Source organism: Orbicella franksi, chromosome 14 (assembly GCF_964199315.1).
Source record: "Orbicella franksi chromosome 14, jaOrbFran1.1, whole genome shotgun sequence".
In the NCBI taxonomy this organism is placed as follows: Eukaryota; Metazoa; Cnidaria; class Anthozoa; order Scleractinia; family Merulinidae; genus Orbicella; species Orbicella franksi.
Genome location: NC_138158.1, coordinates 3,123,174 through 3,142,652, shown reverse-complemented (window position 1 = coordinate 3,142,652; position 19,479 = coordinate 3,123,174). Strand labels below are relative to the sequence as shown.

Below are 19,479 nucleotides of genomic sequence, written 5' to 3'. Positions count from 1 at the left end.
ATGGCTAGCCAGAGCAATTAGGGGAACAAGTACAGGTCTAAACCTAGCTGGTTAGGGCAAACTGTTCGCTGAACTGATGAATTGGTATCTGGTCACTTCGCTCCAAGGTTAGCCGATCGCTCCAAGTCAGTTCGCTCCAAAGTGCATATAGATTATTCCTCGTTCTTTCATCCACTGCCAAGCCAAACTCGGTTTGCCGAGGTAGCGAACTCGGCCTGTGTGGAGCGATCTCACTTTTGGTTGGAGCGAACTTACTTGGAGCGATCCAACCATGGAGCGAAATGACCGTGATTTGATGTATTAAGAGCTTCCGATCCTTGTCATCCTCACGATCTAATCAAAAAAATATCCCAGCGAATTCTCCGAAAACTGTCACAGCGGCTTTAATGGCGTAAAGAGCGTATTTAAATGTCGCGTTGCTTTGCAACTTAGAAGAGGAAGCTTCAAGATGAAAATCGCTGGGACTACATCGCATAGTCGATCCCTGTGGAAGTGGGCCTTGGGAAGCCGCAAGATAAATAAAGTAAAACTGAAAAAAATAATAAGAGCAAGGTACAAAAAGGATTTTTGTTTCTTCAAAAAACCTTTCCGGTGGAAATAGAGCCTAATTTTTAGCTAGTGCCAATCTCTTTGACTTTGCACCACCCATGAGGACCCGCAGACGACTTTTTTTTTGCACACCACATGACGCCGCAGTTGCTAAGAACGCTAGGTTTTTTTAGCAATTATCATTAAACGTCCCACTGCGAAAAGCAATTAATTTTTTCACCATTCTGGCTAATGATCTGTCCCTGAGTAATTCGATAAGGTGTGACATTTTTTAATAAGATGAAGGTGGCATCTCGCGGTACCGAGTAATTTGACAAGCGATTAAAATGAAACACGCCAGAGATTGGCGATATTTTCTCAGCTCGCGAGTCCTCCACAAAATCGCGCGTGACCTGCAACTTTCGCGATGACCATAACAAAGAGAGGTCCATTTAAGGAAGATGGGAGAAAATCAAACGCTAAAACTATAGGGTGTCTACAGAACACGGAACTTAAATGGCGCCGGAAGAATTATGGAGAAGAATGAATGCGTAGAGTAAAAGTATTTATTAACCATATCTAAAAACCACGGTCGGTGAAAATACAGCAGACTACTTATTGTAAAGCAAAGCCAGACACCCAAATCAATACTATATATCCCAGATGAATGTTGTATTGTTGATAACGCATTACAATGTTTTGAAATATTTTCACATTGGTTCCGCCGTGGCTCGAGTCGCACCCCATGACCACCTACTTCTTCTTTTTCTTTTCTTTCGGTTTACATTTTAGTTGTCGCCTATTTGATTTACAAATTAAACAAACACAGTAAACAGAGCAATTAATCCCAACAAGCCTTGGTCATAGTTCCTCTCACTAAGTTCTTATATAGGTAACCATTATATTCATTTATAAAACTTAGTCAGTTCGTTAGCAACCTCACTAATCGATGGCCTTTTTGAGGCATCCACTGCAGTAGTGCTAGTGATTAGTTTCCAAAACGTTGGAAGAAATCTCCTCCCGCGAACGGCTGCTTCAAGCATTTTGCCAAAAGGAAACATGTCACTTTGCGTACTTTCCTTTTTGCCCGGAAACTCTAAACTAACTCCTAAAGGCCTTGGCTTGCAGAAAAATGGACACAGGTAAAACGATCGCACGCTCGGTTTCCAGCTTTTAGGCTGATATATAGCCCCACCTCATTTTAAGACTAAAACAGTAGCCGAGACCACCTTACCCTCATCGTGCTTTTGACCAACTTTGGCTCTATTTCCCGGAACTTGAAGCATATTTTCCAGTCCCTAAGACTCTAAACTATATCCTGATGGCCTTGGTTTGCAGAGAAATGGACACAGGTAAAACAATGGCACGCTCGGTTTCCAGCTTCTAGGCCGAAATATAGCCCCCACTTCATTTTAATATTGAAAAAGTAGCCAAGACCGCCTTACGCGCGTCGTGATTTTGACCAACTTTACCTCGATTTCCCGGAACTTAGGGGATATTTTCCAGTCCCGGGGACTCTAAACTAACTCCTGGTGGCCTTGGTTTGTACACAAATGGACACAGGTAAAAAGATTGCACGCTGAATTTCCAGCTTCTAGGCCGAAATATAGCCCCACTTCATTTTAAGACTGAAAGAGTAACCTAGACCGCCTTACGCGAATCGTGATTTTGGCCAACTTTGGCTCGATTTCCCGGAGCTTGGGGGATATTTTCCAGTCCCGGGGACTCTAAACTAACTCCTGGTGGCCTTGGTTTGCAGAAAAATAGACACAGGTAAAACAATCGCACGCTCGGTTTCCAGGTTTTAAGCCGAAATATAGCCCCACTTCATTTTAAGACTGAAAGAGGAGCCGAGACCGCCTTACGCGCATCGTGATTTTTACCAACTTTGGCTCGATTTCCTGGAGCTTGGGGGATATTTTCCAGTCCCGGTGACTCTAAACTAACTCCTGGTGGCCTTGGTTTGCAGAGAAAAGGACACAGGTAAATTGATCGCACGCTCGGCTTCCAGGTTTTAGGCCGAAATATAGCCCCACTTCATTTTCAGACTGAAAGAGTAGCCGAGACCGCCTTACGCGCACCCTGATTTTGACCAACTTTAACTCGATTTTCCGAAACTTGGGGTATATTTTCCAGTCCCGGGGACTCTAAACTAACTCCTGGTTGCCTTGGTTTCCAGAGAAATTGACACAGGCAAAAAGATTACACGCTGAATTTCCAGCTTCTAGGCCGAAATATAGCCCCACTTCATTTTAAGACTGAAAGAGTAGCCCAAACCGCCTTACGCGCGTCGTGATTTTGACCATCTTTGGCTCGATTTCCCGGAACTTGGGGGATATTTTCCAGTCCCGGGGACTCTAAACTAACTCCTGGTGGCCTTGGTTTGCAAAAAAAATCGACACAGGTAAAACGATCGCACGCTCGGTGTCCAGCTTCTAGGCCGAAATATAGCCCCCACTTCATTTTAAGGCTGAAAGAGTAGCCGAGACCGCCTTACGCGCATCGTGATTTTGACCAACTTTGGCTCGATTTCCCGGAGCTTGGGGCATATTTTCCAGTCCCAGGGACTCCAAACTAACTTCTTGTTGCCTTGGTTTGCAGACAAAAGGACACAGGGAAAACGATCGCACGCTCGGTTTCGATCTTTTAGGCCGAAATATAGCCCCCACTTCATTTTAAGACTGAAAGAGTAGCCGAGACCACCTTACGCACATCGTGATTTTGATCAACTTTGGCTCGATTTCCCGGAACTTGGGAGATATTTGCCAGTTCCGTGACCTCTAAACTAACTCCTGGTTGCCTTGGTTTGAAGAGAAATGGACACAGGTAAAACGATCGCACGCTCGGTTTCCAGGTTCTAGACCGAAATATAGCTCCCACTTCATTTTAGGACTGAAAGACTAGCCGAGACCGCCTTACCCGCATGGTGATTTTAACCAACTTTGAATCGATTTCCCGGAACTTGGGGGATATTTTCCAGTCCCACGGAATCTAAACGAACTCCTGAATGCCTTGGTTTGTAGAGAAATGGACACAGGTAAAACGATCGCACGCTCGGTTTCAAGCTTTTAGACCTAAATATAGTCCCACTTCATTTTAAGACTGAAAGAGGAGCCGAGACACCCTTACGCGCATCGTGATTTTGATCAACTTTGGCTCGATTTCCCGGAACTTGGGAGTTATTTTCCAGGCCCGGGGACTCTAAAGCAACTTCTGATAGCCTTGGTTTTCAGAGAAAAGGACACAGGTAAAACGATCTCACGCTCGGTTTCCAGCTTTTAGGCCGAAATATAGCCCCACTTCATTTTAAGACTGAAAGAGTAGCCGAGACCGCCTTACGCGCATCGTGGTTTCGACCAACTTTGGCTCGATTTCCCGGAACTTGGGGGATATTTTCCAGTCCCGGGGACTCTAAACTAACTCCTGGTGGCGTTGGCTTGAAGAGAAATGGACACAGGTAAAACGATCCGACGCTCGGTTTTCAGTTTCTAGAACGAAATATACCCTCATTTCATTTTAAAACTAAAAGTGTAGCCGATACCGCATTACGCGTATCGTGATTTTGACCAAGTTTGGCTGGATTTCCCGGAACTTCGGGGATATTTTCCAGTCCCCGGGACTCTAACCTAACTCCTGATGGCCTTCGTTTGCAGAGAAAGGACAAAGGTAAAACGATCGCGGGTTTCGAGCTTTTAGGCCAAAATGACCACCTTTGGCTCGATATCCCGGAACTTGGGGGATATTTTCCAGTCCTAGGGACTCTAAACTAACTCCTGATGGCCTTGGTTTTCAAAGAAGAGGACACAGGTAGAACGATCGCACGTTCGGTTTCTAGCTTTTAGGCCGAAATATAGGCCCACTTCAATTTAAGACCTGTGTCCATTTCTCTGGAAACCAAGGCAACCAGGAGTTAGTTTAGAGTCCGCAAGACTGGAAAATATCCTCCAAATTCCAGGAAATCAAGCCAAAGGTAGTCAAAATCACGATGCGCGTAAGGCGGTCTCGGCTACACTTTGAGTCTTAAAATGAAGTGGGGCTATATTTCGGCCTAAAAGATCGAAACCAAGCGTGCGATCGTCTTACCTGTGTCCATTTCTCTGCAAACCAAGGCCATGAAGAGTTAGTTTAGACTCTCCAGGACTGGAAAATATCCCCCAATTTCCGGGAAATCGAGCCAAAGTTGGTCAAAATCACGATGCGCGTAAGGCGGTCTCGGCTACTCTTTCAGTCTTAAAATGAAGTGGCGATATATTTCGGCCTAAAATCTCGAAACCGAGCGTGGGATCGTTTTAGCTGTGTCCTTTTCTCTGCAAACCAAGGCCATCAGGAGTTAGTTTAGAGTCCCCGGGACTGGAAAATATCCCGCAAGTTCCGAGAAATAGAGCCAAAGTTGGTCAAAATCACGATGCGCGTAAGGCGGTCTCGGCTACTCTTTCAGTCTTAAAATGAAGTGGGGCTATATTTCTGCCTAAAAGCTGGAAACCGAGCGTGCGATCGTTTTACCTGTGTCCATTTCTCTGCAAACCAAGGCCACCAGGAGTTAGTTTAGAGTCCCCGGGACTGGAAAATATCCCCCAAGTTCCGGGAAATCCAGCCAAAGTTGGTCAAAATCACGATGCGCGTAAGGCGGTCTCGGTTACTCTTTCAGTCTTAAAATGAAGTGGGGCTATATTTCGGCCTAAAAGTTCGAAACCGAGCGTACGATCTTTTTACCTGTGTCCTTTTCTCTGCAAACCAAGGCCATCAGGGGTTAGTTTAGAGTTGTCAGGACTGGAAAATATCCCCCAATTTCAGGGAAATCGAGCCAAAGTTGGCCAAAATCACGATGGGCGTAAGGCGGTCTCGGTCTTAAAATGAAGTGCGGCTATATTTCGGCGTAAAAGCTCGAAACCGAGCATGCGATCGTTTTACCTGTGTCCATTTCTCGGCAAACCAAGGCCGTCAGGAGTTAGTTTAGAGTCCCCGGGACTGGAAAATATCCCCCAAGCTCCGGGAAATCGAGGCAAAGTTGGTCAAAATCACGATGCGCGTAAGGCGGTCTCGGCTAATCCGTTGCTGTAGTTAGATAACGAGGAAACAAACAAAACTGTAACACTCATGTGTTGCACTCAGTTTTATTCAAATTTAAATTGAACATATTTCTAGCCTTTAACACGCAATTATTTCCACAAGAGGCGGCTACCTTAGTTTGTACGTTTACACCCAGTATTCCAACAGTGAACCATTCATTGTTTCCACGGAAACAATTTGTCCGTCATCATCGAAATGGGTCAGGTGAATAGCTTCTTCGTGGACGATGTCATATTCGGGGCCACTTGCCTTCTTCAAGGGAGCAAACACGCAGGTTTTCGCGGTAGCAGCTTCTGACCTTGATGGTGCAGATGTCAAGTTCAAATCAGCTTCTAACGAGCCGCTGAATCCTATAAGGGCGAGAATGGCACAGCGAGTTTTATTGCTGAATAAAACGTTTAATTATCGAAGATAACAAAAACTTTATAGACCCGTTATAAGGTCTAACTAAATGATATTAAGAAAAGTAGGTGCCCAAGACCCTAAGAGCCAATTCTTCAACTAGTGAACCCCAGTCGAACTTAAAATACAATTCAGGGCGATTGTGGGGACCTCAAATGAAAGTGAAAAACAAAAACAAAATAAGAAGCATTTCGTTTATATTACAAAATTTGCCATTGTTAAACTGCTGGCAATCAGTCTTTCCTCTTAGCTAGGGTCACTTACATGAGTTTTTAGCCCTCGATCGGGAACACAAAAGGGTGGTATGGCCGGGTAGGGACCGGAATTGAATCAGGCGTGCCGCGCAAATGTCTCGTCCCATTCCCTTTTAGGCTAACACACATTTAACTTCTACAGTAATAGCAATGGAACTGGGTCGTACTGCCAAATTCAGTGTTGTATATATTTGCCGAGATCAGGTATCGATAAATCAGTTCCCAGCCGTTCAAACACAACCATCTACCGACTCAAGCCAGTCAAAAACAGGGGAGAGGAGAAATCGAGGAAGTAAAAGATGAATCTCGCCCAGTCCATCACGGTTAGGCTACCTGATAGCTCCCCTGTAAAATCACTAACTTTACTGTGAATGGGGATCCTTCTCAAGTTGGGCCTCTCATAACGCGCTGAAAGTTGTTCCACAGCGGAGGAGGGAGGGAAAATGGTACCATAGCAACTGTCTGTTCCTCTGTTCACTCCCGGAGAGAACGGGATGTTAAATTCACCATTGTTGTTAATATCAGGTAGGTCTTCTATTCTCACTGTTTTCCATGGATACATTCGTACCTTGTTCTGAAAGGAAAAGACGTCTACGATCAATAGAAAAGCAGAAAAATTGACGTTAGCTTGATAATATCACGATTAATTGATTGACCCTGTTTGTGATTACCTAGACGATGAACATCAAATTTCTCCTCCAAATATCATAACATTTTGATCACGCTAGATGACGATAACAAGAACTTTTTTCATTAGTTGTTTAGGCGATCGACGTACCAAAAGTGAAAAGAAAAAATCGACTGCTTCACTTTTAAAAAAGCGCCCGACCTTCACCCGAAAGGCCACTCCCTCAGTAGCTGAACAGACCCCCTGGATAACCCTGCCTAATTTCAGGCTAGAGGTATACAAATGGTTTATGTGGAAAAAGGATATACTTTATTACCTACTGTAGGCATGTACATGGGTCGTATTTCTACAAAACTGGGTATAAGAATGGGCTACCTCTTCTATTAAAAATTACATAATATAAAAGGTAAGGATTTCGAGCTCGTGACGGAGCCTCCCCCGCCGTATAAAACTTGGTTGGCCTCCCCCTCAACTTTTCAGGACTACAAGCGTATCGAATCTGACAAAATACACAATTAAGGATATATGCCGAGTGAATGAGAAACCTCGGTCAGCTGAAGAACAATTGGTAAAAATTTCAAGGTAAAAGTGAGGCGGATGCTTGTTGAAAATTGTGATAGGAAAATCTAATCACGCTACTTAATTTCGGGGTTTTTTTAATTAGTTCAATTTTGTTCAGAAAATTTGCTACTTTTTGAATTTGCAACCTACGAGGATATTAGATTCAAAACTTGGACAAATTGAAATGAAACACGCTACACGATACTAGAACATCAATTTTAACCTCTAAAAGGAAGGACCACGATCCATGTGAATGACATATAGCTCACCCGCGGAATATTAAATTCAGTGAAGATGTGGGATAGATATCAAACGCTTTCTCACCTTAGTTTGCTTGTAAGTCTTCAAAGCACAACCACCGTCAAAATCATCAATAATTTTTCTCCGCTTTCGTTCATCTTCCATGTCCAATCTCCGTTCTCTAAGACTCTGCCAGTGATAAACGCACACAACACACGACAGAAAAACTGCAAGAAGACAAACTGGCAGCAACACACCAAGCGTACTACCAGAGAGACTCGCTGAAGCCATCGATGATTTGACTTCTAACTTTGTTGGCGGGGTCGGCCGGCCTGAGTCCATTCCATTTGAGACTTCGTCAGTTTTAGAACGCTTGTGTGTAAATGTGGTTAGTGGTGTAGAATTTAGCAACAATTCAGGAGCGCAAATTGAGGCTGTTCGGTTTTGAGGCATTGAAGATGACTTCAGTGCCTACTTTCAACTGCTGAGATACGCCATGAGTTAACAAGCGGCAGCAGTTAACAACGGAACTCAACGTAACGAATCTTATTAACATAACTCAAAAATGCTTACGTGCATGCTTATTGCACAGAATTTCAACTATCCTATTCAGAACGTCTTTATGTTGTCCTTTCAAACTCGTAAGAATGCATACGCAATTGTTCTCAGAACAGTATGCAAGATTATTCATAAGAAAAGTATGAAAAAAATGACACTGAAAACAATACAAGCTAAATTGATCTGAAATATGAAGGGCGATTTCAAGTTCAAGTTCGAGTGTGGTCTGAGACTAGATCCCTCGCAGTAAACCTCAGTAATAAGGCACAAACACTTGCTTTTGCTATCGCGTTCTCTAAAAAATAATCTTTTTTATATATATAACAAGTAGGCTCCGTCCATACTATGCCTGGAAAATTTGAAACACATCTTTATTTCCACGGTTAGACCTACCGTCCACATTAATCCGTCATGAAAACGGAGCTTTTCAGAAACGCTCTTCAAACCGGAGCCGAATTTGAAAACGCCGGCTTTGCGCTTTAGTGTGGACGGAAAACATTTTTAAAACGGAGCTTCTCGAAAATGATGACGTCACGATAATCACGTGATTTCCCTGCCCGAGTCTTCCTCAAACACAAATCCAAGATGACCGATCATCGTTGCGCGTTCAAATTTTTTTGGCGTAGTGCGGTCAGAAAACATTTGATGCAATTTTAGAGTGAAAACGCCCTTTTCAAATTTATCGCATGTTGTGTGGACGGGGCCTAAACGGGAAGGGTTAAGTCTAGGTGCCATTTGTCGGGGATGCCTTGAAGGGAGGTGTGTGCTCGAGAGCTCTGTTATTATGTATTCTCCTTGGACACAACCCCGATAATCACGTTGAGCAAATCACGTTAATTTCCGACAATATTTACATTTTACAAAAAAAAGGATTGAATGAACGAATAACAATCAAACTCTAGAGAAACAACGTGAACGATTTATATTTTGTGGGTGATTTGCTGATCTGTGGAACATAACTCTAGAGAAAAACCGCGAACGATTTATACTTTGTGGGTGATTTGCTGAACATAACATTAACTAGACTACGAGCAGTCACTTTACCTAGCGTGCAACGAACAAGACAATTAACTTTCCCAATCGCGCAGAGGATTTCAGGAACAAAAACAGACTGCTCGTAATCTAAAATATTACCAACAAATAGTGGCGCGAAAAATGATCAACTATTTGAAGCCGATACTTATCGTGCACTTGAAGACGAAATGAAAAAAAGAAACTATACGCGCGCAAAGCCAATCACAAACTGACCAAATGGCTTCTTTAAAAACGTGAAAGTCGTGACAGTATAGTATGCAGAAGTTTTTCTTCACATGCGAAAAGTCGTCAATGAAGATTCATCTAAGTTTTGTTTACAAAAAGCCGACACGAAACACTTCTTAGAGTAAATGACACAGACGGTAGTTAACCATGTACAATTGTCAATAATATGTAATTATAAATTTTCACCTTGGGTGCTGCAAATGTCTTCCAAATAAACCATGAAAAACAATAGTAACCAAAAAGCTACATACATAATTGAATATCTAGTTTATAAAGTGATTCAGATGCTTAAACCTACGATATGTAACCAATTACGCCGCCTGCGTTTTTTTTCCTTCAAAAAAGCATTTCATCTTCCTACTTCTCTTCTATAAATGGCACACTACTTTACATCTATGTACATTATTTTATAATCTCAGAATGGGCGAATTATTTGTTATTCTCTAGGTTTATAAAATGTGTCCATGTTCCTAGAGATGTGCGTTAACCGGGGGCCATAGTAATCAATGATATACGCAGAGCCATCTGCGGGACCAACAACCTGTACAAGAGATCAGATAGAAAAATGCGTAAGATGATTGTTACTTTTCACAGTTTTAGGTAAGGTAAGCTAAAGACTGCATTCGAGTCTAGTGGCCCATCAGGCTCGCGTTTATCTCTTTTTCCGAGGCATAAAGTGACTAGGAGTATTTCTACCCTCCCCTGAATGGGATTCTAGTTCACTGAAGGGCTACCCCCTGGCATTAAATTTCCCCCCTACCTATTTATAAACCAGGTTGGAAACTGTGAGAATAAAATGTTTTACCCAAAAACACAATTGCAACACAGTGATTCAAGCAATGGAGTTGCAATGTGCTATCAAATAAACACGCTTGCTTAGTCTTTGAGCAGGAGCAAGAAAATGAATAGCTCAAAGTTCATGCAGGTAGGTACCATTCAGGGTTGGCAAATGGTTGTTCAAAACAATACAGTTTCACAAAATTTAAATCCAATTTCAGGAGTCTTGTCCTATCAGTTGTTTTTCTGAATGCTTTCTTGGGATCTTGATTTCTTTTGTTAGGGGTAAGAGAGTTAAGTTTTACCATCTTGCAAATGACAACAAGATAACTTAATACATACCACAGTGTATTACATATTCTGTGTTATTGTGCAATTAGATAATGATAAGAGACATTAAGTACAGTGTATTATGTACAACTAAATTTCACCTGTGTTGCAATCAATATAACATCTACTAATTGAAAAATGAAGAAGAATCCCAGAGTACAAAACTTTAGTAGTCCTGTAGGGAAAAACAAAAACAATAAAAAATCACTTAAGATCTATTCAGCTGAAATGATAAAAAAGAAAATAAATTTATTAACTATGATTTGATTATCATTTATCATTATTACTAAGCCCTAATTCTGAAGAGTGACAAGCATCATAATTCACCTTATAATGAGCGCTTTCACTTCTAATTTATTAAAACTATGGTGTAATGGCACTCATAGACAATAACGATATGAAGAATGCTTATCATATTAGGGTGCACCTATTACAAGGAGCTCTCATGTGCATCCAAAACTCAATAGATGCACAAATTTTCTATAAATGTATACCGAGTAGAAGCTAAGATAAGGGACATGCAGCCAGACATTCACATATTTGAAAAACAAGAGCAAACGCATACTAAAAATACAATACAATATGTCATTGTTGACCAACCTATGGCAGGGTATCCCAAATAAAATCTGTCAATTCCAAACATTCCGAGGAATACTGATAGTGAGAGAGCTGTTTTATATGAGTGACCATTTCTGTGGATGAAAAAATGTCATGTAATTTGAGTTACATGTAACAATGAAATGACACATGTAATAATATTATAAACTTTACATTACAGAAATTACTAGATTGTAGCATCTCAAACTACATTGGAAATAAATTATGTTAACTAATGCTGTGTTTAGACTTAAACGGTTTACCGAGGTACCAGAGTTTACTTACCTAGGTACACATTTTCTGTGTGTAAACGCCAACTGATACTTTGGTAAATGCCGCAAAAGACAAAAGAAATTTAACTGAGGTAAAAGTTGTAATTACCCTGTGATCAAGCATGGTTACAGTTGGTAACCAAGGTCAAGATGACAAATATATCCGCTTGTGGCGGCGTAATATTTCACTTCCCGCGGTGAGCAGATTGTGCGATTGTCGACAAAGCAAAGCATTTGTTTTCCAGTTTTGACTAGGCTGTCATGGCAGATAACGTGGAAAGATTGGATCCTTCTTCTTACGGCGAACAATCCATCATGTGAAAGAAAGCATTGTATTTTTCATTCTCAGTATTATTTACAACTTTCTCTAGACAAACTTCGATCCTTTTTTGTGTAATTATTGTCAATATATTTTGCCACCAGGGAGGATGCTGCATACCTTGGATACATATCCACGTTTCTACGCATATAACTATGCATACTCTGGGTATGATGAAGCAGCTGAATTTTTGCCGCAATATAATGGAATGAGGTCCTTGCCTATTAAAATGATGGCATCTCAATTTGCCCCTGTTCTGCTGTGGTGGGATCCTCGTCCAAGTTCGATTTCATGACGTCGATAATGCAGCGCGCGAATGTTGAAAGATCAACTTGAGTTATTTGAGCCCGTATAAACACCGAACGAATGTACCAAGGTTAAGTAACCTGACCTTAGTAACTGTTTACCTTGGTAAAAGCTCAAATGTAAACACAGCATTATATATACTTTTAACCCTGTTTTTTGGAACAAAATTATAACAGAAAAGTGTTGTGGTACCATCTAGCTGGTATATTTTCTAGACCAACATGTAGCAACAGATGTTGAGGCCAAGGGTTCAAGTTTGATTTGTGCACCAATAACAGTATGTTATTGGGAATGGCACTTTTTTCTGATTCTCAACATTTCTTTCCTGTAGGTTCAACTAAGTACAGATATTATATAGTTTGTAAATTTTGGGGCAAAGTGGTAAGCCATCCAGTTGAGTTTGAATTATTTGTTTCAGTTGCTTGTTCAGGCCCCACTAGCCCCCCCCCCCCCCCCCCAACCCCCACCAGGTTATTTTTATTTATTATTTATATATCCAGGGAGAGATACATTACGCATAGGTGGTCTACTTCAGTACCTAAAATCAGTCTCCTCTTGTGCATATAATTTACAATATTTTGTGAAGTTCAACATAAAAAGTTGTTGCAATATAACAAACTTACGTGTAGCGGCAAGATACATTTTGATAACATTCAGTGATATTCTTTCCATGCTTATCAACAGCTGCAGCATCACATTTAACTATAAATAAGGAAAGTAAATTAACACTACAATCCAATGTGATAAAACAATCTGGTCAATTAGAATGTTCCCACTGACAGCCTGCAAGCAGAGTCATTTTGAAGGATACTTTGCTCACAGGGTATCACAAACACAGCACAATGCAGCTCTTGAAAACCGACATTTTTCCTTTTTTCCCCTTGTTTACTGATCACAATTTAACATAGTGACTCAAACAAGTGGTAATAATTTGGTAGCTGTTCAATAAACAGCTAAATAAACAGTAACTCCTTTGTGTAAACATCACTAAGTTGTCAAAGTCAATTTGATACATGTAGATGTGGAAACACAAAAAACAGCCGGTCTTTTCTGTTACCCAAGGAGCAAACGAGTGAAGCGAGCTGGCTTGTTTGATGGATGGTTAAAAGTAGCCCTGTGTCCTGCAGTACAGCCCGGTCTTGTATGAAGTGGTACAACTGTACCTTGAACTGTGTGGTTCTTTGTGCAACCAACAGCTGCCTGAGTAGCTGAATCAATGTCTGGCTCAGGACAAAGATATTTAAATAATGTCAAGGAACACACAACTACTTACAAACTCTCACTATGACGATAACGTTTATGCATGAAAGTAAGCTTCAAATACTGAAATTTCGAAAAATTCAAAAGGATATTGGCCTAACTGAAGGTCATCACAGACGATTTTCTCTCCATTCCCTTTTGAAATCATCCATGTACATAAAGTGCTTACGATAATCGTTAGCACACAGTTTCTCCAGCGAGAAAACATACCGAAATTCCTTGGGAAAAAAATAGCTACCTGACCGCCGCCATATTGAACCCTCGTTTGTGCAACTGCTGGCCACCAAAAGTCTGTAAGCGCAGGCGTCTTCTTCCCAGTTTCCTCCCATCAGTCAAAATTACCAAAATGGCGGCCGAACAGTGCGTTTTTACGATCCCTTTACGGACTTGATCATGTCGTTGACGGAGGAGGACGTGAAGAGATGGTATGACATTGCGAAAAAATGGGGAAGAGCTACTTCTGCAGAGGTGTGCAGGGAAACCTTCGAATGCGTTCATGATTTGTCAAGTTTCCTAAAAAGACTTGAGAAAGATCTTAGCGAAGAGGTAGGGAGAACTTTTCCTTGCACTACTTACAGATTTTGCTTTTTTAAAGATCGATTTATACATTTAGCATTTCTCTTCCGTATGGATGTTTTCTTTCTTTCTTATGAAAAAGGTCAGTTTCTCCACTGCCACTTGGGGAATAGAACGAGGGGGCAGGGAGGAGTGGGGGAGGGGGTGGGGAAGAGGGATAGTTGGTGTTGAAAGGTGTTGAAATCAGGGAATCAGAAACTTTTAAAGAAACTTAAACCATTACAGGCTAAAAAAGATGTTGTAATCCAAACTCACTTTTTTCTCTGTGCCCACCCTTCAACTTTAAAAAATAGCGGCAGCAGTGTCAGGCAAAGTGACCATACGAATGATTCGTAGTTTCTTTAGCTCTAAGTTACTTAAGGGAGATTTCTATTCCCGCCCCCCTCCCCCACGCTGGATGGGATACTAGTCCAATTATTGGCAGGTTAAACCCCCAGAATTAAATTTGGCAGCACCTATTTATACACTTGAGGGGAGAGAGGCACCATCACAGTAAAGTGTCTTGCCCAAGAACACAAAGCAACAACCCTGGTCAGGACTCACAAGGACTTAAACCTCAACTATTTGATCTGGGGTCCAGCGCACTAACAGTTAGGCCATCACACTCTCTCTGTCAGAAATGTAGCAAGGAGGATTTTTATGTTGACTATATATGCATCAAAAAAAAAAAAAAATGATATAGGGCGTTATTATGTTGCTTCTTTGCAGATTGGTGATGCACAAGTAATTTTACAGAAATTTCCAAGCCTTGGAAAGCTTCTTGGTCAATTGTATGAGAACACAGTTATTAAATTATCAGGTTAGGAAGTACACAGAGGAAAAGTCACATGTATACATGCAGCAAAACATCTCATGTCAGTTTTAACACGTAGAGTACATTCTTGGCACAGATTGAGTATGTCATCATGGTTACAAAATGATGTTTATACCATACACAGGTTAAATTAAACTAAGTAGTCGATAAAAAGGTAACAGAATCTACTGGTAGTGATGTACAATGGAACCTCAATTTTGTTAACCCTCAACTTCTAGAAACTGCCAATAAGTCAAACTAAAGATTAAAATAATTTTTCTCTTGAAAGTTAAAAAAAAAAGTTGGGATAACCGTGGAAAAGCTTCAGTATTTAGGCTTATTTAATGGACTTATTATATGGCTTATTAATCCATGAGTGGATTACCCACTGTGTCCAGCAAGAAAATAGTGTCCTTTTTCCAAACAACAAATGCTTTATTGACCAAACTTGTTTGGTCAAGATGGCTGGATATTGGCCTTATTCATTTTTTGAGCGTTTAAGGACCTCAACTCCATCTGGGTCCATAAAAAACCAAAAAGAGAACTTGGCCAATGTCCAGCCATTTTGACCTTGCACTTGGTCAATAACCCATGTATAGTACAGAATAATGTTGACCTGGCTGTGTAGATGACCATGAATGTCTCTCATTTGCAAGAACATCCAACCCGAGCCATACATTACTTTTTTGATTGTGCTTGATACACAGATGAAGTTTTTCAGAGTATTGTGAGATGCAGTTTAATGCTTGCAAATTCTTCTGGAGTTCAAGGGAGGAATCTGAACAGGAAGGCAAAAGGTTGGGCCCAGACCCAGCTGAGACGAGCAACCACACCTGTGCTCAAAAACAGTAATTTACACCATATTGGGGAATTCTGGGGCTACACTGCTCAGGAGTCTATGGAAATGATGCTGGATAAGGTAAAGTCAAGTTATTTAATATGTCATATATTCAATTTTGCTAGAAATACAGATTGTAGTCTGTCCATCAGTATATTTATTCAATAAGTCAGCTAATTGTAATAGCCATTCGTTTGTCCTGTTCAATTGGCCATTAATTTTTGTTTGCTCATTCATTCATTCAATTCATTAGACAGTCAGTCAGTCAGTCAGTCAGTCAGTCAGTCAGTCAGTCAGTCACTAAGTCACTCAGTCACAGTCAGTCGGTCAGTCGGTCAGTCGGTCGGTTGGTCGGTCAGCCAGTCGACCAGTTAGCCAGTCCGTCTGTCAGTCCGTCAGTCAGTCACAGTCAGTCACGGTCAGTCAGTCAGTCAGTTAGTCAGTTTGTCAGTCAGTCCATCTGTCAGTCAGTCAGTCAGTCACAGTCAGTCACAGTCAGTCAGTCAGTCAGTCAGTCAGTCAGTCAGGCAGTTGTTCAGTGACCCAGCAAATAGTCCATTTATCTGCCACCTCTACATTCTATTCTTTTAAATAAGCTGTTGTCATCCATATGTCGCGATCTGGAAGTAATGAGGAGCTTTACGTGGAATTTGGAGGAGAGGTATGATATCATTGACTTGTCATAATTTAATACACTGCACTCACTTGGAAACAAGCTAGTATTAATGAATTACAAAGTTGAAGCTCTTTCTATGTAGTTAGTTATTACCTTGTCCCTCAGTTCCCATCTCTATAGGTAGAAGTTCTCCCATAAATGCCTTTTGAACTACCAACTGCAACTTTTGGTATATTTTTAGCCTGTGTAGCAGGGGTTGCCATACAAAGAGCTTTTCCGCATTCTGACCGCGGATAATTTGGAGCGGGAGCAAACATTCGACGAAGCAGGGGGTAGTGGGGTGAGCTTCGTCGAGTTTTTGCTCCCGCTCCAATTTACGCGTGGAAAGAATGCGGAAAGCTCTTTGTATGGGATCGCTTGCTACGCAGGCTAGTATATTTTACATGTACATTATCTTTCTTTGTTCGCTGTAGAGAATGTTATCCTCAAAAACTAATATCAGGATTATGCCTCAAGGAACTGTCTGAATTCTGCTTACCCCTTCTATCTGTAGCACAAGCCAAACCTTTGGTAAGTTTGCTATTTTAGTACATGACTCTTCCTTAGTGAACTATAATTGAAAGGTTTTTTTAGTTCGGAAGGTGCGGTTTTGTCCATTCATGTGATTTTACACTGTGAAAAATACATGCTAACATTTCATCGTTTCATTTTCTGTATGCCGGTACAGGTGGAGAAGATTCTTTGCTGTCAAAAAAGTTTGGATTTGATGTCAAGGTACGAAATGGCTGGTATTTTTACCCAAACTCGATAAATGCTTGTCTAGGCTGATTTTTACAATACTTTCATGTCTTGAGAAAGTGGATCTGGAAGCGTATTAAGCCAAGTGCTGACAAACGCTATGGACCAGACCTTGTTTGATTGTCTAAGATTTTCGGAAAATCAATAGATCTTCGTGGAAAGGTCGTAAGAGTTAGTGAAAAGCATTGACGATCGGGTGGTAAAAATATGCGGACTTGGCGATTTCTTTGAATTATTTCGATTTTTTATGTTGCTGCGTGGCGTCCGACTATTATAATTGGTCGCCGTCAGCTCGCCATTGTAAACCAATATATATGGGGGGTCACTTGAAAAACGTCACTTAATTTTTCATATCTTGCAGCTCCCATGAAGGTTTCGTCATAAGGGAAGGTGTCTCGCAGGAGTTTTTGAAAGCAGTTTCTTCCAGCAAAGGTAAGTTCAAATTTCAGTGAGGACAAACAATAAAACCTTTCGTGTAACAGCGTTAATGAAATCGTTAACGAAAACAGAGGCCTGGGCGATAGCCGGTAGTTGAGCCATAGTTGAAGATTTGGCTCTTAGGTTGCAGCAATCTTGCACCCGTAACGTGCCCAGGTGGCGTACGAACTCCAATACTACGTCGGTTTATGTGCGCTAAATATAGTGTAATGTAGAAAGTCATTGGTAAGGAAACTCTCCTGTTGACCCTCAGAAGCACCACTCTTTTTCCTGGTGATCTGAATTAAGGGGTAACTGCGGAGGACGAAAACCGCATAAATTTCTTATGGTCATCGTTCACAATCTTTTTCAATCTTCCCCATTCTAAACTATCCTTGTTACAGTTTGGTTTACTATATTCATTTACTAATTTTTTTTCTCCAGTTAGTTAGTAGTACACTATCAGTTTCAGAACATGTTATTTTTTGTTATTTAGGCCCCGTCCACACTAATCCGTCACGAAAACGGAGCTTTTCGAAAACGTTCTTCAAAAATGCCGCCTTTGCGTTTCAGTGTGGACGGAAAACATTTTAATAACGGAGCTTTCCAAAAAAAACGATGACGTCACGATAATCACGTGATTTCCCTGACCGAGTTTTCCTCAAACACAAATCCAAAATGACGGGTGATTGTTTGTGTTTTCAAGTTTCTCTGGCATAGTGTGGACGGGGCATCAAAGATAATATTTTACATCGCAAAAGGAAAGCATAACGTATCTTGTTCCTGTAGGACTGTTATTATCATACGATGCACGAGTGAGTTTGTGGAAGAGGCACCAACCGAGCTTCGAATCAGAGGTAAGAGCGATCAAAATTTAATTTCTCGTTACAGTATCAACACATCGTTACGCAGACAGGTGACGAGAAAAAAGAGAATCATCACTATGGGATGTTAAGGCTAGTTTCCATATGATCGCAGACGATCGCAGACAATCGCGGATCGCGAATCGCAGATCGCAGACGATCGCAACGAGAATTGTTTCCATATAATCGCAGACGATCGCAAGCGACCGCAGAGCCGACCGTTGCGTGCATTTCGGACAGCGGGACTGTCAAAATTACACGCGCGTTGTGCTGACGGCAAAATCGCAGCAAACAATATGGCGGACGTCGAGGAGGAAATTTTGCTGCAAGCAAATTTATTTCTTCTTTTAGTCAACCTATTTTGAAATTCCCTTGGCACTCCATCTCGCCCCGATCCAGAAGGTAGAGTTTTCATTCGCTTCAGATAACGACCATACGCAGTTCTTATGTTGCGGAATTTGACCTCCGCCTCAGCCGCCGATAAATTAAATTTCTCCCCGATTTTTTTTCCCAGCAGTTAGCCTTTTTGTTTTTGTCTTTGAAATCTTTACTGTTACGGTGGTAAACGCACTGATATCGCCAACTTCCTCCATAAATTTCCCGCTACTAACGTTACCTTGTTCAACGCCAGGCATGTTTACAACAAAGAAGCGGTTGCTTTCTTGCAAAGAAGCGTTGAATCATGAGTCGCAATTCAAAATATTATGGGATACGTTTCGATCGCAGATCGTAGAACTTTGGTTTCCATATGATCGCACGATCGCAGTTGATCGCAGACGATCGCAGAAGTGTGTTTCCATATGATCGCAGACGATCGCAGAACTTTTTGCGATCTGCGATCCGCGATCCGCGATCGTCTGCGATCATATGGAAACCAGCCTTTACCTCGGTGTATTGCGATCATTAAATTCGTAATCTGTCATAATGAGGATTTTAGCAAAGACAACGGATGTTTTAACGGCAATCCTGAAAGTTGAATTGCATTTTTATATAATTTGAATGACCAGACAGGCGCTATGAAAATTCTTCGACGGGGTCGTGGGAAAGGTGGAAAGGAACACGTACCGATGACTCCACTTTTTGTTCCTGTTTGTTTTTAAACGGTAAAGAACATTCTTACTTTGTGAAACGATCAGCCAGGACAGCAGGTATACCTAGGCTCGATTTCCGCCGCTCTTTCGAGTAGATGTTGACATCTACGTCCATAATAGCCAAT

General features: G+C 41.4%; 3 protein-coding genes across 3 annotated transcripts in view; 1 reads left to right on the top strand and 2 right to left on the bottom strand.

Moving 5' to 3' along the window:
• Nucleotides 1-5,628: 5,628 nt before the first annotated feature.
• Nucleotides 5,629-9,302, bottom strand: LOC145468001 (uncharacterized). Its single transcript, XM_081451664.1, has 3 exons — nucleotides 7,768-9,302; nucleotides 6,588-6,828; nucleotides 5,629-5,948 (listed from the first exon to the last, which is right to left on the bottom strand). Exons 1-3 carry the CDS (start codon nucleotides 8,134-8,136, stop codon nucleotides 5,725-5,727), a joined length of 834 nt encoding a protein of 277 aa, XP_081307790.1. The 5' UTR covers nucleotides 8,137-9,302; the 3' UTR covers nucleotides 5,629-5,724.
• A 349-nt stretch (nucleotides 9,303-9,651) lies between these two features.
• LOC145468013 (TM2 domain-containing protein 1-like) lies at nucleotides 9,652-13,638 on the bottom strand. Its single transcript, XM_081451678.1, has 6 exons — nucleotides 13,456-13,638; nucleotides 13,266-13,343; nucleotides 12,726-12,804; nucleotides 11,209-11,300; nucleotides 10,710-10,783; nucleotides 9,652-10,042 (listed from the first exon to the last, which is right to left on the bottom strand). Exons 1-6 carry the CDS (start codon nucleotides 13,568-13,570, stop codon nucleotides 9,938-9,940), a joined length of 543 nt encoding a protein of 180 aa, XP_081307804.1. The 5' UTR covers nucleotides 13,571-13,638; the 3' UTR covers nucleotides 9,652-9,937.
• A 13-nt stretch (nucleotides 13,639-13,651) lies between these two features.
• LOC145467931 (Fanconi anemia group C protein-like) overlaps nucleotides 13,652-19,479 on the top strand; it is a 31,271-nt gene continuing 25,443 nt past the window's right edge. Inside the window, exons 1-8 of the mRNA XM_081451567.1 lie at nucleotides 13,652-13,908; nucleotides 14,647-14,737; nucleotides 15,439-15,650; nucleotides 16,166-16,230; nucleotides 16,659-16,755; nucleotides 16,913-16,959; nucleotides 17,345-17,415; nucleotides 18,190-18,257. Of these exons, the coding sequence (XP_081307693.1) occupies nucleotides 13,756-13,908; nucleotides 14,647-14,737; nucleotides 15,439-15,650; nucleotides 16,166-16,230; nucleotides 16,659-16,755; nucleotides 16,913-16,959; nucleotides 17,345-17,415; nucleotides 18,190-18,257 (804 nt within the window). The 5' untranslated portion in view covers nucleotides 13,652-13,755. The remainder of the gene's footprint in view (nucleotides 13,909-14,646; nucleotides 14,738-15,438; nucleotides 15,651-16,165; nucleotides 16,231-16,658; nucleotides 16,756-16,912; nucleotides 16,960-17,344; nucleotides 17,416-18,189; nucleotides 18,258-19,479) is intronic.